A 25074-nucleotide genomic window follows, 5' to 3' on the forward strand; every position below is an offset into this window, starting at 1 on the left:
CTGGTGGGGAGGGGGGAAGATGTTGCATTCCCCTCCCCGCTCTACAGGTAGAGAAATGTGGCTATTAGGGCTATAATAGCTACCATGGCTGGTGGTGAATACAGATAACCATGCAGCAAACCACTTCAAGCATGATCATACCTTAGCATAGCCCTTTAAGAATAAAGCTTGGTAAAATTATATTGATTGTTCACTCCGTTGAACAGGATCTGATACAAGAATTGAACTTAGCAGCATGCCTGTGAATGTCTACCTCTTATAGGGAAAGATGAAGATGAGAGAGTTAAACTATACTGTTCAGGGTCTACATGAAACCTGGAACTACTTTTCAGATAGCATTCCAAATTGGCAGTATCCCTTTAACTATTTAGAATATGAATAATATTCCCCAATGTTAGCAGAGTGAACAAAACATTGTTTACTTGGGTTTAAGAAAACTTCTGACTCCGGATAACTATTTTACAAGGTAAAATAGGATTTCAGCTACAAATTCCTAGGACAGTGGCAGGTGAAAGTAGTATAATATACCACCAAAAAGGTAGTTTTGCCAGCCTGTGAAAATGTTGGCATCTGAAAATTAGCCTCACTAATAACTGGGGTTACTTTTCTTGGGCCTGTTTTTTAAAGCTGCCTCATGCACCTCATGGTTTTTAGGTAGGTCAAAGGCAGTCATTTATCTGAAATTGAGAGTCTACTCATACAATAGGGGGTGAATAACCATACTGTAATATAATCCATAATAGATGTGACTATTGTACTGAGCTCTACACAACATATAAACAGAGATATTCACCAACCTAGGAGTTTAGTTTGAGGTTGTACATAGGCTAATCAATATCAGCTTGAGAGACAAGTGTGCAACTTCCTCAGGAAAGCAGATGCAGGGACAAGAACATGCTCTCAAGTTCACATTTTGCTGCACACAAAAATATTTTATTAGACTGCTCAGAGCTCTCCCAAAACTATGAAGCAAGTAAAAGGAACAAAAGATTTAATAAGAGGCTTACATCTTCAGCACTGCATTATTTCACATCTAATTACATTTTGATCCTGTATAAAATACTTTGTTATACAAAGACCATTTGTGGTAGTGTACTCCAAAATATATCAGATTTAAATAAAACATTTACATATGTGCCAACAGTGCAATATGCACTTAGATTAAAAATTGACTTCCTGAGCAAACCATGTTTTGTATTTAATCTAAAGCATGATTCTTCACTTGAATGCACCATGTAATAAATTTCTTTACAATTCCAACTTCACTGTTAAAACAGTTTTGACAGGAGTTTGGCTTTACCACTTCACTTCTAACTATTAAATGTAAATCTGTATCATAAAGAGCAATCAGCCAGTTATTTACCGCTACAGGTAAATAACTGATACTGCAGTATCTGTCATCGTAGTTTGGAAAAGATAGTACAATTGCAACAGAACAAGGCTGCCCACAGAGAAGCAAAGTGAAATTCATGCAAGCAACTCCCTTTAGTACTAACAGGAGTCCTATATTCAAGGGAAACCTATGTCAGACTCCGATAAAATTAACTTTCTGCTCTTAAAAATGTTGTTATATAAGGTAATGGAATGTTGTTCAAAAGAACAACAGTTTTTTCTTAAGTATTATTTCAAAAACGACTTTAAAAGATAAAGTTTATGCCTTTGCTGCAGTACACATTTTTTTTTTTTTTTTTAGGAAGTACTCATTGACAATAAGTCACAAGTCTTCTCAGACCTTAAAATAAAACACACAAATTTGACTTGTATGAGATGTAACTAAACAAAGGCTCTCAGTATATAATGCCACAGAGCAACATAAGTAGCAATGTCTCTTTACTTGTATTTTAACAGTATAGAACCCTTTCAGATTCTAATTCAAGATATGACCAAATCTGATTATAATCTATTACCAAAATATTAGCAATTTAATATTTTCTTTTGTCTGCTCATGTGTGTATACAATTAGTCACACTTACTGAAAATAACTAGTATGCAACGTATCTTTTGAAAATCCCAAACAAGCTCATTTCATGTTATTCAGCTTGTTAATAATTCTCTTGAGTTTTTTTATTGTGATGAAAGGACCAATCTCTGACATTATAAAGCATTAACATTTTGTAATTCCAAAAGTAATCATTGACATAGGGGACAAGAGGTTAGTTAAGGCAAGCAAAAAGAGCAAGCCTAAGTTCGTTCAGAGCACAGAATTGTATTCTATGCTTAAAGAGTTCCAGATCCTACACAGATATGATTTCTATTAAGGCACCTTCAAAGTAATGTTGAAATCATAGATTAAAGCAATCTCAACTGTTTCTAAACTTCAACTGTTTAATGTTTTGACCCATTATGTTTGTAAAAGTTTATATAACTATTTCTAAAACAAATGTTAAATAATTCCTACTTGTATAGCTAGTTTGGTCTTCTCTGGAAGAAATTTTACATGATCAAATTCTTCTGAGCGCAGCCACTTTATCAAACAATTCAGAATAGCTCCAAAATAAAAATTCACAGGATCAAAGCGTACTTCCACCTGCCAAATTTTAGACCAGTTGAGCCTTAAAATGCAATTTTTGTATTGTCAAGTTTTACAATTTTTAAATAAAAATACAGCCAATTAACCATGTTTGCGTCATTTAACAATAAACTGCATTTGCCCTCCTTAAAATCTGCAAGACATCAGAATTTCTAAATTGAGAAAGTGTTTGTAAGTACTGCATCTTTTAAAAATATGTCCATTTCTCAGAATCACTTTTATACTGTACACTTGGACAAGACGCTGTTTAAATACAAAATATAACATTGAAGAGAAGTATTTTTCACTCAAGTCTCTTTTGCTGCCAAAGCCTATCCATTTACTCATATGGTGAAATAATTATGAGTGGAGGATAACAGTGAGAACCTTGCTTCAGGGGGCAAATATGATGGGATTTAGTGTAAGTTATAGGCACTATCTTAATAAATCCCTATAAAGGAATACATAACTACCTCCACTTTCCTCTTTAAACAAAAATTAGTAAGTTCAAAACTAATTTCCCTCTTCTCTAGCTGTAACTTTCTTAGGAAAAATGTAGGTGACTGCTTAAAGGCAGGGACCAGCCTTCTTCAGGGGAAGAAATTTAAGAGGCTGACAAGGATCATGGGGGCAGTAAGGTACTGCCAGTAGCTGCACCCTCACTGCAGGCCAAATTTCTCTTCTAGATGCCACAGGGTTTCCCTCTGAAGTGTTGTGGGAGTGAGTTGAAAAAGAGTGGTGCTTCTGAAGCCCTCCTACATATTACCGTATGCATCCACTCAGACACCTGAAAACACCAGCTGTTTCAACTGAGGAAAACCAGTTTTCTGCACTGTAAGATGTAACTAGGAGAGTGACATTTCCTTAATAATACAAAAAAGGTATGGAAGGAAATGCTACATTTTTTGTTTTGATTGTTTTCTCATACATGTTATTTAGCCAATTTCTAATTATTCAAATTTAAGCAGCTAATTATTACACAGGACAAGGACTTCTGTCTCAACAACTGGATTGTGTTTAGGCATCAGAGCATAGCTCACTTATACACAAAGTGACCTCAAGCAAGCTTCTGAAGTACATTTAAAAAGATGGCTTATGAGCCTATTGACTGGATTGCAGCAGAAAATGAGACCCAGTCTGAACTTTGGGCCTTACTTGTAGTAAAGTAAATTTGCTTATACTCAAAAAGGAGGAATTTAATAAACTGTTTGGTTGTGCACAGATTGTGAAAAGGTCACAAACTTCTATTAAATGTCTTTGCAATCTCACCACTTGATGTCTATTATATAAGGCAGTAGTTATAGTGCAAAAAAAGTTCAACATAAGCACTGCCCTATCAGTCAACGAAGCTTAATTTAGTACATCTTTCTACTTAGTCAACAGTAGCTCTCAGCCCTATATATTCATTTTCCTTTCAGAAAGTCTCACATTGATCTAAGGAAAAAAGTAGTTTGAACTTTATATATGGAAAAGGTTTTACACACAGAATTTACACCAGCCATACACTAAATATGTATTCAGTGGTATATATTATGAAGTGGGAAGTAGATCTCTTCAGTTGATAGCCGTAAACTGGGATATTAAGATAGCCCATGTAGCATGTACCATTAAATATATTATAAATAAAGCATGAAACAATATTTATTTTTAAAATTAAACATGCTGAAGCAGATGCTTTCACATAGCAAATTATAATCAACTGTACTCATTTATCTCATGTTTGTCAGAACTGCACCTTAACAGCAATCATTAATTAAAAACAAAACAGGTTATATTTAAATAGAAAAAAGTGCAAAGCCTTTCAAAAATACCTGTTTACATACACATTTATACCATGACAATCTCACATTAAATCTGGTAATGTCATCTGTCAACATGCTTGACAGTTTAAATGACCCACAGAAGGATCATCTCCTATGTAAATATATCAGGTTCCCACAACTATTTAAATAAAGGAAGCAAAGCATCCTTGTACTTTAATACTGTCCAAAAAGAAGGAATGTATACATCAGTAATATCTATTCTTTGCATTCCAGATGCATTTCGCATTCTATACTGTTTTTCTCTTCATGTGAAAGTTATGTTAGATGTCTATGAACAACAGTCTCCTGGGACTTTCCATTGTAATGCTGAAGTTCCTCCTCACTCTCAACATTCATGATGTTTGCTGGATTTATTCCATTTTCAATTTGTTTTTGTTGTGATGGTGCTGTGACTAGTGAGTGGGCAGATTCCATTGTAGAATGGTGACTAACGTCCACTTTCACTAAAACCTCATAATATAAGAGATAAAAAACTGGAGTTATTATGCCAATCACCAACATTATCACCACTGCTGTCCACCATCCTATGCCCCAGTCTGCTCCGTAATAGGGATCTTTCCGCTTTTTGGTTTTAGCATCAGGTTCAAAGCATATCTGCTGTGCGGATAAGGCAGAAACAACTTCATTAAGATTCTCTCTTTTTGTATCATTGCACTTTACTATTTGTTCTATATCGCGATCCACTTCTTTCAAGAAGCTGCCTACAGTCTCATTACAGGAAAATGAATCAGAAGCTGGTGATGTTCCTTGGGATTCTGGGGAAAACTGAGTAGATGATAAAGGTCTTGAAACTTGCTTGCCTTTTGGAGAGCAATGCGTTTCAGTCAATACACTGAACTTCTTCACTGGAATTTTGATAGATCTCAGAGCAAAAAAATCCTGGTCAGTGATAAGATTATTAACCCTCTTAATGTCTGCAACCTGAAAAAAAAAAAAAAAAAAAAAATTAAAAGCAACGTAGTTTAAACAATATGAAAGGTTTATTAAACCTGAAGAAGAGCTTTAGCCTCCCTGAGTAACAGAGTACACCCCTAAAAAAGGAAATCCCACATTATAAATGGAACCCAATCGAAAATATTTTGATGCAAAACATGGAATCAAAGAGTTCCAAATACAAACAAAATTTTTGAAACAGACAAGAACTGAAGTACAGACTGGAAGTCAAGAACTGTATTCTAACGCAAATAATCACCCTGACTCCCTCTGAACTTGGGGGGAAAATGTCACTCAACCTGTGTCTCAATAACTATTTATGAAAATGGAAATAATACTCCTCCCTCCCTTTCAAAGAAATGATGACCATTAGTTTATGAAGTGCTTTGCAAACAGACATACTATTACTGTCAAATGTGGTTTGGTTATTCTAGACCAGGGGTAGGCAACCTATGGCATGCGTGCCAAAGGCGGTACGTGAGCTGATTTTCAGTGGCACTCACACTGCCCGGGTCCTGGCCACTGGTCCAGGGGCTCTGCATTTTAATTTAATTTTAAATGAAGCTTCTTAAACATTTTAAAAACCTTATTTACTTTACATATAACAATAGTTTAGTTTTATAAGTCTATAATATATAAGAGACCTTCTAAAAACGTTAAAATGTATTACTGGCACACAAAACCTTAAATTGGAATGAATAAATGAAGACTCGGCACACAACTTCTGAAAGGTTGCCGACCCCATTCGGGAACATCTAGGTAGATAGAAGTTCTCCTACTTTACAAAATTACCCTCATTCATCTAGTATAGTTCTTTCTTCTCTGCCTCTGTATTGCCAAGTGCAACAATAGGCATAACTCAGGCCATTAAGTCTTCCTTTGCCCCTCTTTCTTTGAGAAAGGGCAGGGTTTCCTACAGATTTAAGAGCTCCACTTACTAACTCTCGCAAAAAATATTCCAGGACAGGTTATATTACAAACAGCTACAAAAAGTAAGCTTGTGAAGGATACAGAGAAGGGGGGGGGGGAGAGAAAATGATTAAAAAGGGGGTAGTTTAAAAAAAAATTTTTTTTTTCAGTTAAATCAAGTGTTCAGATACTTAACTTTTTAAAGCTTTTCATCTTACAAGATGAAGGTTCCTCAGGCTTGGTCTCTGTAGACAGGCTCTCTTCCCTCCCCACCAATCCCACCCAGAGAATAGGAGCAAAACATCTGAGAACAAGTAAATAAGGTTTCTGATTCACTCACCAAGTTTTTTTTTTTTTTTAAATAACTGCTTTACAATCAAAATGGCTAGAGAGAGTTGAAAGTTTACATTTTGCATGAAAAAAGCCATATAAGAACATCTCTGAGCATTCCCTAGAAAAATTTTTTTTAATTGACCAAGTTACGAGCTTTTGAAAGCTGCATGAGCAAATGTAGCTCAGATTTTGTACAAGTTTCTCACTACTCTGGTCAAGAAGGCTATGCTACCACACACGTACAGGTAGTTTAACTACCAAGTGAGAAGTGTACTGAAGGTTCCCTTTAGCTGAGGTAAGAGCTCTGCAGAAGCCCTTGGCTCAATACTAGTAGAGTATGCAAGAGTGCCAAGAAGCTAAACACTACTCATGCAAGTTAAAATCCTAAAACTGGAGATGTTGCAAAGTTGGCAGCACCCTAAGGCTCATGTAAGAAGAGTGTTCTCTTGGCCTTCCTAAAGTGCATAGGGAGGGAGGTAAGTGGTGTCTGGACAAATAGCACATGTAAATAACATCAGCTAATACCCATTTATGGCTAGTCTTCAAAATTTCAGAGTCCTGGAGAGCAAAGTTATTTTCTCTTATCTATTTTTCTTTTTAAAAAATTAAAGTACCATATGAAAACTTTTAGTGAGCCCTGCTGTTATACTGTTAGGCATCCAAATCAAGAAACGTCTCCATACAGGTTGCTCTATTACAAGTCTGCCCACTTGTGGCTATGCACTGTGGTACAGAATTCAGATGCAGCCTCACCTTCTTTCTCAGACACACCACACTTTTTTCCAAAATGCATAACATCCAGGAAATGCTTTCAAGAATATAATCTGTAAAATGTGGTATGAAGATTTGGAATGAAAATGTGACTGCAATACATGACTTACAACATTAAGTCAAGTCCTTTTGTTGTGTTCTTATGTGCTGTTGAAGAGTGGTCACATATCACCCCAGAGGGAGCTATAGTTCAAAGATGTGCAATGTCAGCATATTTTACACACAGTAAAGTTTTTAAACATTCTAGGTTCCATTTGGATGAAAGGTGCTACTGTATATACATTCAAGATCATTATAGCCAAGCCAATAGTTTAAAACACTAAAACCTTTTTTTATATTGTAAGACATATACTAATATTTTGTAGCATTTCTTTAAGTCATTCATTCCCAGTACTTTTTCCAGGTCCGAAGAGGCGCTCTGTATGGCTCAAAAGCTTGTCTCTCTCACAAACAGAAGCTGTCCAATAAACGTATTACCTTGCACACCTTGTCAGCCTTAACTTGGACATTTCTTGATTTCTGGGGCTTAAATATCACGCAACTTACGCATTCGTGTTGTGTAGTTTCCGTAGGGAACACTCTGCGTGTCCCGCTGGACCTGAGCGGCTCGTGGGCAAAAATACAGACCGCGCTGGGAACCGCTCTGTACACGAGACTCACCGAGCAACAATACTGCAGCGCTATCGCGTTTAAAGTCTCGCCTTCCTGGATGTCCTTCGTTAGTAGCACAATATCATCCAGCCGGTCTCGCGAGGTACTTCGTCGGACCTTCTCCCTCCCTCTTGGGCGCAGCTCGGACACTTCCCCGTCCTCCTCCTGCGCCTCGCTGTCCGCCTGGAGACCGTTTCCAAACGGGTAGGCTCGGCTGCTGCCCGCGGCGGGCAGGGCTCCGGCTGGGGGCTGGCTCCTCCCGGCCATTCTCTCGGGAAGCCTCTAACGAGAGCAGAGAAACACCTGCCACCCCGGGCAAAGCCTTCCACCGCGCCCAGCGCCCCTCGCCCACCCGCTGCGCTGCCTCCGGGCGCCCAGCCAGGGCCTCCCCACGGCGCTGCTCATGTGGCGCTACACTGGGGGCGGGCCGGAGGCTCTGCCGCGGCGGGCTAGAATCTGCCCCCCCGATGCCAGGGGTCGCGGGACTCAGGGCGGCCGTGCTGGCCCCTCTCCGCGGGGGGACAGAGGGCGGCCCGCGGGGGGTAACACTTACCTGCCGCTCCCCCAGGAACTCTTCATGGCAATGGCGCCGGGCGGCCGCCTTCATCAGCGCCTTCCGCGCGGGGCGGCCTGTCGCGGCCGCCACGTCTGCAAAGCAGCCCCGCCCCCAGCGCTCTTAAAGGGGCCTGCGCGTCGGGCCCAGCTGCGCATGCGCATTGAGTAAGGGACGCTGTAGAACGGGAGTCAACTGTTCCCTGAGCTCCGGCGGCCGGAGCTGCTCGCCGAGGGCCGTACAGCTAGCGCAGCCGCCACAGGGCTAGAACAGGCGTGTCCCTGGGGGCCGAGGGGGCGGGGTGCCTGGGTTCCCCTAGCCAAGCGCTGGGGCAGGGCGGCTGGTGCTACACCGGCAGCAGTGCCCACTCCGAGCGTCTAGAGATCACGAGACTGGCCCCAGGATCCTGGGGGGGTTGCAAGAGATACCAGTCGGGGTGGGGTGATTTTGGCCCCAAAGCAGGCACGGTGGCTTGGCCCGAGATCAAACTGCAAAGTTATGCCCACGTTATAAAGTGCTGCTGGATGGTGCGGAGTCTCCAGCCTCAACCCGGCCCTAAACAATTCGAGTGAGTTAACTTGGTGTCCCAGGTCTGCCCAGCAGAGCTGTAACTAGGTATTTTTGCGCCTGAGGCAAGAATATAAAATTTTGCCCTTCCCCAGGGCCAACTCTTCCGTGACAATTCAGCGGTGGGTCCCTCAGTCCCTCTCGGAGGGAAGGGCTTGCCACCGAAGAATGAATGAAGGGGCGGTGGTAGAGCCTCTGATTTTGGGGAGGTCAACTCATGATTTTTGACTGCTTGAGCTGGTAATGTTGCTTCCAAGATGTTCTTTGGTTCCAGTCCAGTTCTAATCCAGAGAGGGACTCACAGGTTAAGAGAGGAGGGAGGTGCTGGATATCAGCAGTGGCCACTAGGGATCAGCATGTGTCCTGAGAATGCTGGGAGTTCAGGTTTGCAGGGCAGGATCAGGGGTGGCACGTTTGTAGAAATTTTGGTGGTGCCCAGAACCTGCCCCCCCCACCTGCCCAAAGCTCTGGGAGGGAGTTTGGGTGAGGGAGGCAGCCTGGTGTGCAGGCCCTAGGCTGGGGCAGGGAATTGGGGTGCAGGCCCTAGGCTGGGGCAGGGAATTGGGGTGCAGGCTCTGGGAGGGAGTTTGGGGATGGGAGGGGTGCAGGGGTGAGGGCTGTGGGTTGTGGCTGCAGATGAGGGGTTTGGAGTGTGGGGGGGCTCGGTGAGAGTTGGGGTGAGGGCTCTGTCGGGGGCTGGAAATGGGAGGTTTGGGGTGTGGGAGGGGCTCAGGGCTGGGGCAGAGGGTTGGGGTGTGGGGGGTGAGGGCTCTGTCTGGGACTGGGGATGAGGTGTTTGGGGTGCTAGAGGGGCTCAGGGCTCTGGCAGAGGGTTGAGGGTGCGGTGGGGGGGCAGAGAGAAAGCTCTGACTGGGGGTGTGGGCTCTGGGGTGGGACAGGGCTGGGGATGAGTTTGGGGTACAGCCAGGCTGCTCCAGGACAGGGGCTAGAGAGGAGGACTCCCCCCCCCAGCCTTTTCCCTGCTGGCAGCAGCAAGCTCTGGGGGAGGAGCTCCCCTTTCCTGCCCGCCCCCCAGCTGCACACTGTCACTGCATGTGCTCCTAGGGCCCCTCTCAGATCCAGGAATCTCCCTCGCCTCCCGCGTGGTGGTGCTGGGGGGCACTGTGTGCGTCTCCTCCCCTGCTGTTGCCCCTGACTGTAGCCTCACTGGGGGTGAGGGATGAGGCTATCTCCTTGCCCAGCATGGGGCAGGAGTGGTGACTGTGGGCGAGGGGGCTGTGCTGCTGGAGGGTCCCATTGAAAAATGAAAGGGTCTGAGGGGGAAGGGCAGGCTCAGAGTAAGTCTGAACTCTCAGAGAGAGATGGGGGGCACTAGGACCCTGCGGCAGCAGTTGCTGCAGGGAGGCAGCATGGAGCTGCTCTGCTCTGGTCCGGGAAGGGGGGGAAGCAAGTCAGGGCTGGGGGACACTCGGGGGAGGCGCGGAGGGAGGGGGGCAGCAGGTGGGGCCGGGGGGAGATCACGCGGTTATAAATATCTCTATGCCAGCGGCTTTTTTTTTTCTCCACCACTTTTTGCGCCCCTCGGCTTTGTGCACCCAAGGCAAGTGCCTCACTCGCCTTGCCCTTGTTAGGGCACTGCTTCCCAGTGCCCCAACCCAGCTGTGCATGGGCTGAGGGTCTCAGTTAAGGGTGGGAAAGGAGGTTTTGTAGGTGGCTGATTAGCAGAGTTCCTGTTAAAATGGTCATTTTCATTATTTTATTAGAATACTAATGATATATTAGGTCATCTAGAGCCTTGTATAGGTGTCTTAATTATTTAAATATAAATAAAATACATTGCAGTGTGGTAATATTGTTGTGACGGGTTGAATCACAAAAACCCCCTTGGGGCTGCCAACTGATGTGCCAAGACTACTGCCCCTGCTTTCCCTCCCGGCTCGGGACCCCAGCACTCTGTCTTGCTGAGCCAGACACGCCTGTCTGCTCCAACACAGACCCAGGGTCTGAATTACTTTCCCCAAAGCTGCAGACTTAACTGAAAGCAGCTTACAGAAGTGTTCTTGTTTTTAACTCTCAGATGCCCAACTCCCAATGGGGTCTAAACCCAAATAAATCCGTTTTACCCTGTATAAAGCTTATACAGGGTAAACTCATACATTGTTTGCCCTCTATAACACTGATAGAGAGATACTACCCCGCAGGGTATTAACATATACTCTGAGTTAATAAGTAAAAAGTGATTTTATTAAATACTGAAAGTAGGATTTAAGTGGTTTCAAGTAGTAACAGACAGAACAGAGCGAATTAACCAGTACAATAAAATAAAACACACAAGTCTATGTCTAAGAAAACTGAATACAAATAACACCACACCAGTTCCAGTAAGCTTCCTTTTACATACTAGTCTCCTGCTAGTCTGGGTCCAGCAATCACTCACACTCCTTTGTTCCAGTTTCTTTCAGGTATCCTTGGGGGTGGGGAGGCTTTCTCTTTAGCCAACTGAGGACCAAAATGGAGGGGTCTCCCACGGGCTTAAGTAGACTTTCTCTTGTGGGTAGAGACCCCCCTCCTCTCTCCTATGCAAAATCCTGCTCTAAGATGGAGTTCTGGAGACACCTGGGCAAGTCACATGTCCATGCATGAGTCACAGTTTTTACAGGCAGAAGCCATTGCCCACATGGTATCTTGAATGTCTCCAAGAAGACTTCTTATGTGGATTGGAGCATTCCAAAATGCATTGTTCCTTAAAAAGAACAGGAGTACTTGTGGCACCTTAGAGACTAAAAAAAGTATTAGAGCATAAGCTTTCGTGGACTACAGCCCACTTCTTCGGATGCATAGTGGGCTGTAGTCCACGAAAGCTTATGCTCTAATACATTTGTTAGTCTCTAAGGTGCCACAAGTACTCCTGTTCTTTTTGCGGATACAGACTAACACGGCTGCTACTCTGAAACCTGTCATTGTTCCTTAAGTGCTTCTTGATTGGGCACTTAACTTTGCGAATTCCTTTCTCCAGGAACTGACCAAATGCTCTACTAAGGTTATTTAGAAATCAAGCCAGTACACGGCCAATATTCATAACTTTGAATACAAAAATGACACATGTATACAAATAGGATTAATAGATTAAGTAGATCATAACCTTTACATAGATATGTTACATGCATATGTAGCACAGAACATATTCCTGTTATGTCATATATATTCATAAGCATATTTCCATAAAGCCTTATGTGGGGCGCCATCACAATTGTAAAATAAGGTCGTGCTGCAGTGTGATTTTTAAATCACAACAATGTAATGATGTTTTGACAATAGATTTTTCCAGGAAGCATTGCTTGAAGGATGTGAAATTGCCTCAGGAAACTGGGGATGGCTCAGACAAAATTCTGGATACTCTATAGTAATCCTAAGCCTTATTGACAGAGCCAGACAAGTACCCAGAAGTCACCTCCTACAAGACAGGCCCAACAAAGAAAATAACAGAACACCACTAGCTGTCACCTTCAGCCCCCAACTAAAACCTCTCCAGCGCATCATCAGAGATCTACAACCTATCCTGAAAGATGATCCTTTACTCTCACAGATCTTGGGAGATAGACCTGTCCTCGCTTACAGACAACCCCCCAACCTAAAGCAAATACTCATCAGCAACCACACATCACTGAACAAAAACACTGACCCAGGAACCTATCCTTGTAACAAAGCCCGATGCCAACTCTGTCCACATATCTATTCAAGTGACATCATCATAGGACCTAATCACATCAGCCATACCATCAGCGGCTCGTTCACCTGCACATCTACCAATGTGATATATGCCATCATGTGCCAGCAGTGCCCCTCTGCCATGTACATTGGCCAAACCGGACAGTCTCTACGCAAAAGAATTAATGGACACAAATCTGACATCAGGAATCATAATACTCAAAAACCAGTGAGAGAACACTTTAACCTGTCTGGCCATTCAATGACAGCCACCCGCAGGTCTATCTTACAACAGAAAAACTTCAAAAACAGACTCCAACGAGAGACTGCTGAGCTGGAATTGATATGCAAACTAGATACAATCAACTCAGGATTGAATAAGGACTGGGAATGGCTGAGCCATTACAAACATTGAATCTATCTCCCCTTGTAAGTATTCTCACACTTCTTATCAAACTGTCTGTACTGGGCTAGCTTGATTATCACTTCAAAAGTTTTTTTTTTTCTCTTAATTGGCCTCTCAGAGTTGGTAAGACAATTCCCACCTGTTCATGCTCTCTGTATGTGTGTATATATATCTCCTCAATATATGTTCCACTCTATATGCATCCGAAGAAGTGGGCTGTAGCCCACGAAAGCTTATGCTCTAATACATTTGTTAGTCTCTAAGGTGCCACGAGTACTCCTGTTCTTTTTGCCGATACAGACTAACACGGCTGCTACTCTGAAACCTAAGCCTTTTAGAAACTCTTAAGAGAAATTATGCCAATAAGAAAATCAGAAGTAGCAAGCATCAACAGAGATTTTCTATCCAGAGCAGTAAAGGTGCAGTACCTAGGAAGAGAGAGATTGTGGAAAAGAACATAACTATAATGGGCCATATTCTCAGGTGCACTGTGGAAGTGTATGATAGGAGCAAAATATGTGTTGGGTCCAAGGAAGGGCACAGGCAGTGCAGGAGTGATTCTGCACCATTTTAAAGTAAGCATAGTGACACACTGCAGAGCTCATTTGCTAGCAGTGTTAATGGATAATTGTGTATGTCCAGTACAAAATTGGGAGTGATCAAAAGAAGCTAATTTATGGGCATCTTCATCTCAGCATTAGGTGTAAGGGTACGTCTTCACTACCCGCCGGATCGGCGGGTAATAATCGATCTATTGGGGATCGGTTTATCGCATCTCGTCTAGATGTGATAAATTGATCCCGGAACTCCACCAGAGTGAGAGGCGGAAGCGGAGTCGATGGAGGAGCCACGGCCATCGATCCTGCGCCGTGAGGACCCGAGGTAAATCGATCTAAGATACGTCGACTTCAGCTACGCTATTCTCATAGCTGAAGTTGCTTATCTTAGATCAATCCCTCCTCCCCCCCCCAGGGTAGACCAGCCCTAAGATAGCTCTAGCTACCCAGAGTCATCTTTAAACTACTATAACCCCTTAAATGAACTTCGGGAGCTTAACAATGTTATGTTTCCGCATGGTCCTTTTTCTTCCTTGCAGAGTGTATTTGGTAGCATCTTCCCAATACTTAGCCAGATCATTAGATTCGTTGTTTTAAGAGCTATTTCTTGTTATGGATCAGATCTCTAACTGGTGTAAGCTATCATAGCTCCATCAGAGTCCCTCTGTGTATAAGCAGCTTTCATGCACCAGTTTCAATTGCTAGCCAGATTACCTAAATGAACTTGTTTCTGCCCCAACATGCTCTTCTGTAATACAAGCAACAGCAAATGGTGGGGTGATTAAATCCTCCTCCAACTACATTAATAGAGAGTGTAGGAAGCCTTATGCAAGCTGACAATATTGGGTTAATTATTTACAAATCAAGATTTTCTCATGGTCTCTCCAGATGACAGAAAATAGTAGTAACAAGGGAGTGGGAATTTCAGCTATTAAGAAGTGTCACTGGATTCTTGGCAAGGAGTGTCTGAAACACCGACTTGTCTTTAAAAAGGAAGCTTTCAGCAATAGAAATGAAGCAACTGTTATTGTCGGTAGCTGGGAAACTGGCGATTCAGACTCCATTCACGTTGCTGAAAGACTGTTTTATAAGACTAGTCAGAGTAGTGGGTAGACCATGAGAGGACACACTTCATACTCAGTAACACCTACAGCCGAGTTTCATGATTGTTCCAACATACACTACTGATGGCATATTGTATTGAAAATGGCACATTTTTCGTTAGTCTTTTGGTGGTGTGGCTACAAGGAAGCTCAGGACAGGGAATTCCACCACTTCTTTTATCTAGAGGTGCACCATCAGGGTGAAAGAGAACTGCCGAAGCACTTTCCCTCGGAAAAAAACAAAGTATTGGAGTTTGCTTTGACCCTACTACACCCCCTGTCTGTAACCATTTGTAACTAGTGACATTTTCCCATCAATATACAAAAGGGTATATTCCCAACTTGATGAGCAGGATGGTAGCTGCACAGCTACTATGAATGCTAATGGGAAAACAGCCTTTCTCCATCCCTCTGTAAGTTACTTTGCATATCGTAATAGCGCATACTCAATGAGCAACAAGGTCAATGTTAATCACTACATGGCATTCCAAGTACAACTGCAGCAGGCTCTCCATTCCCTTTCCTTTGGACATGTTGTGTCCAACGTTGCTTGAATGGAGAAGAAGCTAGGAAATACAGTCCCGCTGGGAACAAAAGTATTTTAAGAAAGTAGTCAAGAAGGAAAGGAGGTAAGGACTTGAGATGGGGGAAAGCTGATACCTTTTCTGAGTCATCTTCAGTAAATAATCACATTTAGTCTTTCTGACATACATGTAGGGTGACCAGACAGCAAGTGTGAAAAATCGGGACGGGGGTGGGGGGTAATAGGAGCCTATATAACAAACAGACCTATAAAATCGGGACATCTGGTCACCCTACATAGGCCAAGATTTCAAATTTGGTATTTAAAGTTAGGCATCTAAATACATATTATAATCCCCTGAATGAAAGGGCATGTTAGAATATGGGTAATTAAGAGATTCACTCAGATATGTACACCCAGAGGCCATCTTACAGTGGTGCATCTCCTTCCGCTCCACATTTGGGATTACCATTTAAGGGAGTTAGAGGAGACAGATGCAACAATGTGAAGTCCCTGATAGGATAGCTCCAGTGGAACCAAGCTGTCCAGTCAATGTCTGCTTACTGGACTTAAAGAGAAGAAGGCTGCAAAAACATAATACAGCTTGAGTTTGTAATACATTCCTGGGGGAATCAGCATGGGGTCAGTGTGGGATAAGGCAAGTCTTTCCTCTGCTTTCCATTTCTTCCTTGGCTTGCTCAGCACATGCTCTCCCACCAGATCCCCAGATCTAAAGAGAGTCTTCGGCAGGATCTCAGGGAAGTGGGAAACGCTGTCATACAGTTAGCTGCCTCCCCCATTTTCTACATGGGAAGTGAATATTTTTATACAGAAGTGAATGATTAGGTCCTAAGATGTTACAGAGCTACTTGGGCTCCCCCTGCTGGCAGACCACCAGATTGCTGTGAGGGGACTCAACATCCCTATGTTAGCATCTGTAATAGGACAGTCTGCCCTGTTACACCTAATGAGAGGCGGGTGGGCACAAGCCCACCTGCATCTGAAGGCCCCTCCCCAGCCTAAGGGGAGGAGCTACTGGACCCAGGGTTCAAATAATTACAGGGGCCAACTAATGAATAACAGGGTCAGGAGTGAGGGTCACAGGTACAAAATCAGGGCAGAGAACCTCGGACAGTGCCCACTGCTCTTCAAAGGTATCTAGGGAACCAGCAGACATCACTCAGAGGAACTCTGCCTGGATGCGTGAGACCAGGGAGGAACGGAAATAGGCCCCCACAGTCTCAGAGCACCTGCCCTGTTACAGGACCAGGAGATCTTGGGCTAGTCTGCCCTATTCAATTAGCACCACTTGTGTGATAATTAGCTGCTTCCTGGGGTGGGGGGTGGCACTAATGAGGTCAAGTGTGAGTCCGATGACACCTGGGCCTCATTAAAAGGATTGAGTCAGAGAGAAGGGAAGAGGAACTACAGTAAGCTGGTTAGGTGCTATGGGAGGCCCCTGAGATAGTGTTTGCAAGAAACAGGGAGGTCCCTGGAAGAAGCTTCCGGAGTCTCCTGGGAAGGGAGGTAGTGAGACCTTGCTAATAAAGGGTCATCAGGGAGAAAGCCTGATGCTCAGTTAGAAGAGCAAAGAAGAACTATGCAGAGACCAGGAGTAGAGGCAAAGAGCAGGGAACTTCAGTGAGTTGTAGACTGTGAGAGGGGCTCTAGGGAAAGTAGCCTGGAGTCAATGCTCTGTAATAGAGCAGGGAAGGACATAAAGGTAGCCCAGAAGGGGCTGAGAACCAATCCCAGAAGACAAGCTGCTGTAGCCAACAAGGGGCATAATAACTGTTTAGATGTTTTCTTTAGACTTTTTTACACTGAAAGGGGACTAAATTTGGAAGGTGACTTGACTGGAGGACTGGGGCATGGAAGCTGCTGTAAAATCAGCATGGCAAATAGCAGTCCTGATTATAAGAACTCCTGCAACACCATGTCCTGGCTTGAGGGGTTCTGTGATGGTGAGTTCTGCCCCATTTCAGGGTGGGATGCTCTGTATCTTGGGGGAACACCCTGCCCTCCCATGTTCATCCTTATAATATGATTGTGTGGTATCCAGTGCAAAGTTGGTCATGTCGGGTATCTTTGTGAGACTCATGATGCACTGAACATTGTTGTTATAGTAATGTTATAGGTTGTAATTTCATGTATATAGTTATGAGGCTGAAAATGTGTCCTCATGGCTTAAAACAAGCCCAGGCAAAACTCTCCAGTAGCAGAAGGGCAGTTCACACCTCATCAGGGTATGTATGGGACAAACCCAGCCCAGCCTTACAGGAACAAAGGACACTGGCCTACCCAGCAACAAAGGATCTGTTGGACTCTCAAGTGAGTCACCCCCTTCCCTTGGTCAGTTTGGGACTACGATGAGGTAATGCTTACCTGACTCTGAAGGTGGGGGTGCAAAGCCAAGAGGGAAGAAAGAACATGATAAAAGGGAGAGACACTTGCTATGCTCTCTCTCTCTTCCACCTCCATCTACAGACACCACCACCAAGCGACTGAAGCGCTGATCAAAGGGGAGAGCGTGGCTGAAGGGCAACCAGCCAGCCTGTGGTAAGAAGCATCTAAGTTTGTAAGGGCACTGAAAGTGTTAAAATCAGCTTAGAATGTGTTTTTGCTTTTATTTCGTTTGACCAAATCTGACTTCTTGTGCTTTGGCTTATAGTCACTTAAAATTTATCTTTTGTAGTTAATAAATCCATTTGTTTATCCTACCTGAAGCAGTGCGTTTGGTTTGAAGCGTGTCAGAAACTCCCCTTGGGATAACAAGCCTGGTACATATCAATTTTTTTTATTAAATTGATGAACTCATATAAGCTTGCAGCATCCAGCGGGCATAACTGGACACTGCAAGATGGAGGTTCCTAGGGTTGTGTCTGGGACTGGAGATATTGGCTAGTGTCATTCAGTTGCACAATCCAAGCAGCGGCTGGCCAAAAGTGCTCACTCACATAGCTGGGAACAGCTTATATGCTAGACGCTATGTGTGAACAGCCTGAGAATAGGGGTTCTCACAGCGGCGCAGGGTAAGGCTGGCTCCCAGAGTCGAGGATTGGAGTGACCTAGCAGATCACCGGTCCAGATGACACTAGGAGAATGTCACACAGGGTCGCTAGGCACACTGTTGGGGGTGCAGATTCTCTAGGACCCTGTTGTGAGCACTTAGACCAGGGGTGAGCAATAATTTTTAGCGGGGGGGGGGCACTCCACGAATTTTGGTAAGTGATCACGGGCCGCACATTTCTACTATATTAATGGAGGGGGTGCGGGAGGGAGCTCCAGGCTCGTGCAGAGTGTTGGGGTGCAGGAGAGGGTGTGGGCTCTGGGAGGGAGTTTGGTGCAGGCAGGGGCTCCAGGCTGGGGCAGGAGATTGCGGTGTAGAGTCTGGGAGGGAGTTTGGGTGGAGGAGGGGGTTCTGACCTGGGACCGGAGGTTGAGGTGCGAGGTCCAGGCTCTGGCCAGGAGGTCCTTACCACAGGTAGCTCCTGACTGACCGTGCAGCAGGACTCAGGCAGGCTGCCTGCAGATCATGGCCCCATGCTGCTCCCGGAAGCGGCTGTGGCCAGCTGCTGCTGGCATGTCTCTGCACACCCCTTGAGGGAAGGGGGGCAGTGGGTCTCCATGCACTGCCCGCACCTGCAAGCACCCGCCTCTGCAGCTTCCATTGGCCGATTTCCAGACAATGGGAGTTATGAGGACGGTGCTGGGGGTGGGGCAGTGCGTGAAGCCGCCTCCCTTCCCCCGTCAGAGACCTGCCAGCAGCAGCTGGCCGCAGCCGCTTCTGGGAGCGGCGTGGGGCCATGGTGGGCAGGCAGCCTGTCTGAGCGCTCCTGCGCTGTGGGACTCTTAGTGGCCCAAACTTGGAAATTGCAATGGGGCAGAGGAGGCCAGACAGAAGTGTTAGATGGGCCAGATCTGGCTTAGACCATGTGGTGCCTCTGCCCAGTCTCAGACTCCCCTGTAGCTTAAACATGCCCTCTCCAAGAATGCCACCTAGAGGTGCAAGCCTTCTGGTTTACTTCTTCCAGGGGCCAAGAGGTAGATGTATCATAACTAAGGCTAAGATTTTTGTCATGGTTATTTTTAGTTAAAGTCACGGATAGGTCATGGGCAATAAACAAAAAAATCACAGAAGCTGTGACTTGTCTGTGACTTTTGCAGCTGCAGCTCCATGGTTTCCACTGCCACTGTGGTAGCTGGGAGCTATGGGGGTCCCCCCCCCATGAAGCTGTTGCCCTCATTGGAACCCTGCAGGGGGACCATGAGGAGGCTGTCCCCTGTTGCTGGAACCCTCCCGGTGTCCTGCTGGCTGCCAGCTCCAGTCCTGCAGCCCCAGGGGCTGAAGCAGAAAATGTCACAACTTCAGTGACATAAATGTAGCCTTAATTATAATATGCTGATGCTGTATACCAGCGTGCTCAAACTGGAGGTTGGGACCCCTCAGGCAGGGGGTCACGAGATTATTACATGGGGGGGTCGCGAGCTGTCAGTCTCCACCCCAAACCCTGCTTTGCCTCCAGCATTTATAATGGTGTTAAATATATAAAAAAATATTTTTAATTTATAAGGTGGGGTTGCACTCAGGGGCTAGCTATGTGAAAGGGGTCACCAGTACAAAAGTCTGAGAACAACTGTGTACACTGAAGTCTAACACATTACTCTTAATCATATTTTTGTATAAATCTGTAGTTCTTATAAATGCTACATACATTAATACAAGAATAATTTTTACTCTAGAGCAATCTTTGGCTTTGGGTCAGTGACCTTTGGGCCTGTCCCAAGTCCTGCTTTAGTGCTTGGCTTGTGTTCTCCTTAGATCAGCTTGCTTCCTTTGACCTTGGCCTGTCTGACTCCTTCCTTCCTCCTGTCTGAACTTTCTGTGTCTCACCCTGAGCTCCCTTGCATTGTTCTGTGAGTGAGTTTATATTATCCCCACCTTGGTTTCTTTGTTCTGTGTTTGGTAATTTTCCACTCTCCAAACTCCAGCACCTTGCAAACTGGGTTCTCTGGGCAGGAGCCAATTTTTATTCCAAACTGTTTCCACCTTATGGGTGGTTGCTGAGTTCTAACAACCCACCACTGTTCCCACACTGGCAGAGACATGATGCAATCTTGCAAGTTCATGGCAGATACGCACAAATGGATGGGGGCCTTCACGATACAACAGTTTTCATAGTAATTTCCTCAGATCAGCCTGAATTCATAAATTTCACAGACAGATACTTTTGTGATGATTTGGGGATCTGTTATGCTGAGATAATCCTTGTGTAGCATCTTTCGGGTGTGTTGTGTGGAATTACAGAGAGGGTGGACTATAAGGTCACTTTCTCTCTCTCTCTGCCTCACTCTCTCACAGTGGAACAATCTAGTCAGCATAGTTCAGCAGCAGGATCAGGAAAGAGCAGAAGTGAATTTTAAGCCACCTTTTCTCACACACTGATTTGCATCTTGTGCAATTTTGCCTCACTCTAGGATTTGGTCTCCTGATAAATCCAAATATCTTAAGTGTTACTGCCTTCACAGCCTGCTACGTTGATGGTACCTTTGGACAAGGCATTGAGGGCACATTCACAATTTCTATTAGTTGCAAAAAACAATAGACTTTTACACTAGCATTTTTCTGTCATGATGTTAGTAGTAATCATTTTATTAAATGTCTTGCTTACTCAATTGAATTTGCTTCAGAGCTTTTTTCAGGGTGGGAAAGCAAAATTTACAAAAAATTCTGTGCTTCAACTAATTAGAAACTGGAATATTTGCACCAGGACAGATTTTTTAGGTGTTGGTTACATTTTCTTGCAGAACAAGCTAATTTTATATTTGCATTTATCTTTTGTATCAGTGGCTTTCTATAAATTAATAACAATTTCATTTAGCATAATTGTACTTTAACAAAGATATAGCTATTCACTCCAAATCATTGCTCCATTAAAAATGTTTTAAGCATTTTGTAACAAGTTATAAAGTTTCCAGTTTATATTTTATATCTAAATAAGACATGGGATTTCAGTAAACGTAATAGCTCTTTCATGAATTTTAAAGCAGATTCCTTCCTCCCCTATTCTTATACAACTTTTGTCTTTCTATTCTACTTGGCTTTTTTTTACGGACATCAGAATGCTTCAAAAACCTTTACATTCTCTTTCACTGAGTATTAGGCATGTTAATGCAAATATATTATGAATAATCCCTCCATAAGGAGAAACAGAAATACATCCAGCTCACATTAGTAAAATGTCTACAAGGTTCTAATATGCCTAGCATGACAAGATGAATTTAATGGGAAGAAGAAGAACAGGAGGACTTGTGGCACCTTAGAGACTAACAAATTTATTAGAGCATAAGCTTTCGTGGACTATAGCCCACTTCTTCCACGAAAGCTTATGCTCTAATAAATTTGTTAGTCTCTAAGGTGCCACAAGTCCTCCTGTTCTTCTTTTTGCGGATACAGACTAACACGGCTGCTACTCTGAAACCTTTAATGGGAAGAAACAAGGAATTTATTTTATTAGTTTCCCTCTAACCCTCAAGTAATAAATCTTAAAAGCTTTCAATATTGATTCAATGAAATGAATGGCTGAATCATTCTGGAGGGGCTCTGCCAAGTGGACAAATGCTTCCATGGTTACATTGTGCTATGCAGTGTGGTTACTGAGCTTTGTTGGCTTCATCCCGCTTCCATTGAAGTAAAATAACAAACCGCAGGGAAGCACCACACATGGTGGGTATAAACTGGGAGCAGCTCTAAAAGATCAAGCTAGCTGGTCTTACACAGATTTTAAACAGTATATTTTCTCCTGATTTATGCAGTAACTATTCTAAATATATAAAGGGAAGAATATGGAGGCACATGTCGCTTTTTGTTGAAGAGAATATTTTTATCATTTGTGCGAACAATCCCACACCCTGATTTGATATGCCATAAATATAAAAGGTTGTATGGGAACACTTTGTGTAATAGAGAAAGCTACAAGATTTATCATGTTTTTCTAGGAAATATTTTCAAGTTTACTTTTACATCAGGCAGTTTTCTTGCATCAGGATTGCCTGCAACTCCTCACCAAAAAACACCTTTAATATAGATTTCATTAATAACAAAAGGCACTTAGAGAGTATCCTTTTACAGAGGTGTTGTAGGCTGTTTTACAGTAAAAGATGACTAAAGGGTTTGCCTTGCACCCCGTGTACTCAGTATTGTTCTTACCCTCACCTCACACTCGCATGAGTTTCAAAGGCTGCATGAGCTGGTGAAGAATCTAGCCCACAGATCTTACACATTTTAAAAATAAGCTGACAAACAGATGTTTCCCTAGTTTTTATAAAGCTGCACTAAGGCCAGCATTACAAATAGAGGATGAAATCCTGAACTCCTTAGATGGATTTTACTCAGGCCAGAACTGTAACTGAAACCAAAGAGGACAGTTTGGAGGTGAGAGTATTCACATCCTCCTTTCATGCCATCCAGTCCAGGGGAGAACATACACTTTACTCCCTTAACAGGTGGAGCAGCAAGCATGTGCCTTCTACAACCTTGAAAGCTCCAGAAAGTGTTTTGCTTCCCTGAAGTACAATGCCTTGTAGATCTCTCACTGGGAATGGGTCCCCCCCCACATGACCACAATATTGGCTGCTGCCTTAAGGACCCATTTTAACTGCAAACATGAACACCATGATTTGGCTCATGAATAGGACTTCACTTTCATGATGTATAGTTACATTTGGAGGATGAAATCCTGACCTGATTGAGGTCAATGTCAAAACTCCCATTGACTTCAGAGGGGAAAAAATAAACAAAATGAGTAGTATCTCAGATTTTGGCTTGTAAACTTTAAGAGGAGAAATGAAGAGACTTTATATGATTAACTTATGTAGAAGATTAGAAACTCTTTTAAACTATTTTTTACTGCTGCTGAGCCCTTCCCCCCCCCCCCCCGGAAGGCAAACAAAATACTTATCGATGATCTAAGGCAAACTACATAAAAGTTTGTATGGGGCTGATGGAGCTGCTTAACACTTTTCTTAATTGGTCTGAAATATCTTCTGAGAAAACAAAGTATGTGGGAGAGAGGATACAAGACTTACACTTACATTATGTAAAGTAAAAAATTATATTGATAAGATGCTTGGACACAGATTTGAACTGTATACGAGTTTGCCTTCGGAAGAATACAATTCAGATATAAGTTTTCTGGAAAGCATTCATATTGGATTTGCTACCTAATGTCTGAAGTGCTTTGAGTGTCCCATGTCTGTTACCAAGGCTTACATGAGTTTTTTCAGTAATTTAGTGGGCGTTTTATAAGAAAGCATTCTGAGTTGCCATCTAGTATCTACATTGTCAATGACATACTGCAAATTAAGAGATGGACACACTTGACTGGAAAAAACAAGGCTGCAAGTTTATTTAACAATAACCACACATAAAGGGAAGACAGGGAGTTCTTGCCAAGTTCTCATCTTGATATTTCTCTGTGTGACCAGGAAAGCCAGTAAGCTCCCACTGTGGTTTGAACAGAAGCCATTAGGCCTCATTATAAGACCAAACCATCTCTGCAGAGATGGCAATCTAATTATGTGCCAGTATAATGATACACTACGCCTCCAACAGCTGCAGCATGGCAGATGGAACAACTGAATCCAAGTTGTAAATGGAGCTAGTAAAAAAACCTGGAAATTTATTTTTGCAAATAAATAAATATGTAGTTTTTATTTCAAAGTATTTGAAATTTAAATTTTTTTCAAAAGTCTTTTTGTGATTTTTTTTTTTTTGTGTGTGAAATTTTTGTCAAGTACATTATGAGAATTTTTAATTTACCAATCAGCAGAAAATTGTTGATAACCATTTTCATAATATTTCATTAATGGTTTTGACAAACTATTATGAAGACACATTTCCCACAAACGAATGAAACATTTTGACGTCAACAACTTTCCATGAGAAATGCCATTTTTGATAAAAGGCCCTTTGAAAAGTTTCAACCAACTCTAGCTATAGACCATGCTACTGCTAGAATGTGGCAATCAATAGTAATGCTTATCCTCTAGTCTGAGCTGGGGAAATAATATGAGCAGACAAGTGAATGCAGAGAACTAGCGAATGACCTTCTATGTTGAAGTCCTCATTTTATTAAAAAGAACAGGAGTACTTGTGGCACCTTAGAGACTAACAAATTTATTAGAGCATAAGCTTTCGTGGGCTACTGCCCACTTCTTCGGATGCATATACGAAAGCTTATGCTCTAATAAATTTGTTAGTCTCTAAGGTGCCACAAGTACTCCTGTTCTTTTTGCGGATACAGACTAACACGGCTGCTACTCTGAAACCTGTCATTTTATTAAGTTCCTCCTACAATGTATCCTGGTCCTCTCTGGGAACCAGAGGATTCCATGGGGTTAACTTATTGCCAAAGCAACCAGGTAGATATAAAGCTGTACTCTGTAGATATTACTGTTCTCCCTGCGTGTGCACTGAAATCCTCTCACATTTTGGAAGGGCTACAAAGACAATTAACCTCTTTCCTTTGTTCTCTCTCACACATATGTTTGTCCATCAGGAAAGCATTCAGCAAGTAAACATGTTGAGATGAAAGAGATGCTAACCATTCTCTGATACAAGATTTGGTCATTTTTGCCCTTTCCCATAGCATGACCTTAAGTCAGTTCCATGAAGAATTCAGCAGTCTTTCCATTCTCTATGTATTTTTCTCACCACTGTTTCATTTGCAAAGAATGAAGCTGAATGAAAGTTAAGTTGAACAAGT

At 43.1% G+C, this 25074-nt stretch overlaps 1 protein-coding gene across 1 annotated transcript; it reads right to left on the bottom strand.

The window, feature by feature from the left end:
• Positions 1-911: 911 nt before the first annotated feature.
• LYSMD3 (LysM domain containing 3) lies at positions 912-10836 on the bottom strand. Its single transcript, XM_005288134.4, has 3 exons — positions 8483-10836; positions 7939-8211; positions 912-5253 (listed from the first exon to the last, which is right to left on the bottom strand). Exons 1-3 carry the CDS (start codon positions 8534-8536, stop codon positions 4588-4590), a joined length of 993 nt encoding a protein of 330 aa, XP_005288191.1. The 5' UTR covers positions 8537-10836; the 3' UTR covers positions 912-4587.
• Positions 10837-25074: the final 14238 nt, after the last annotated feature.

The sequence above is a fragment of the Chrysemys picta genome, chromosome 6, assembly GCF_011386835.1.
Source record: "Chrysemys picta bellii isolate R12L10 chromosome 6, ASM1138683v2, whole genome shotgun sequence".
Lineage (NCBI taxonomy): Eukaryota > Metazoa > Chordata > Testudines > Emydidae > Chrysemys > Chrysemys picta.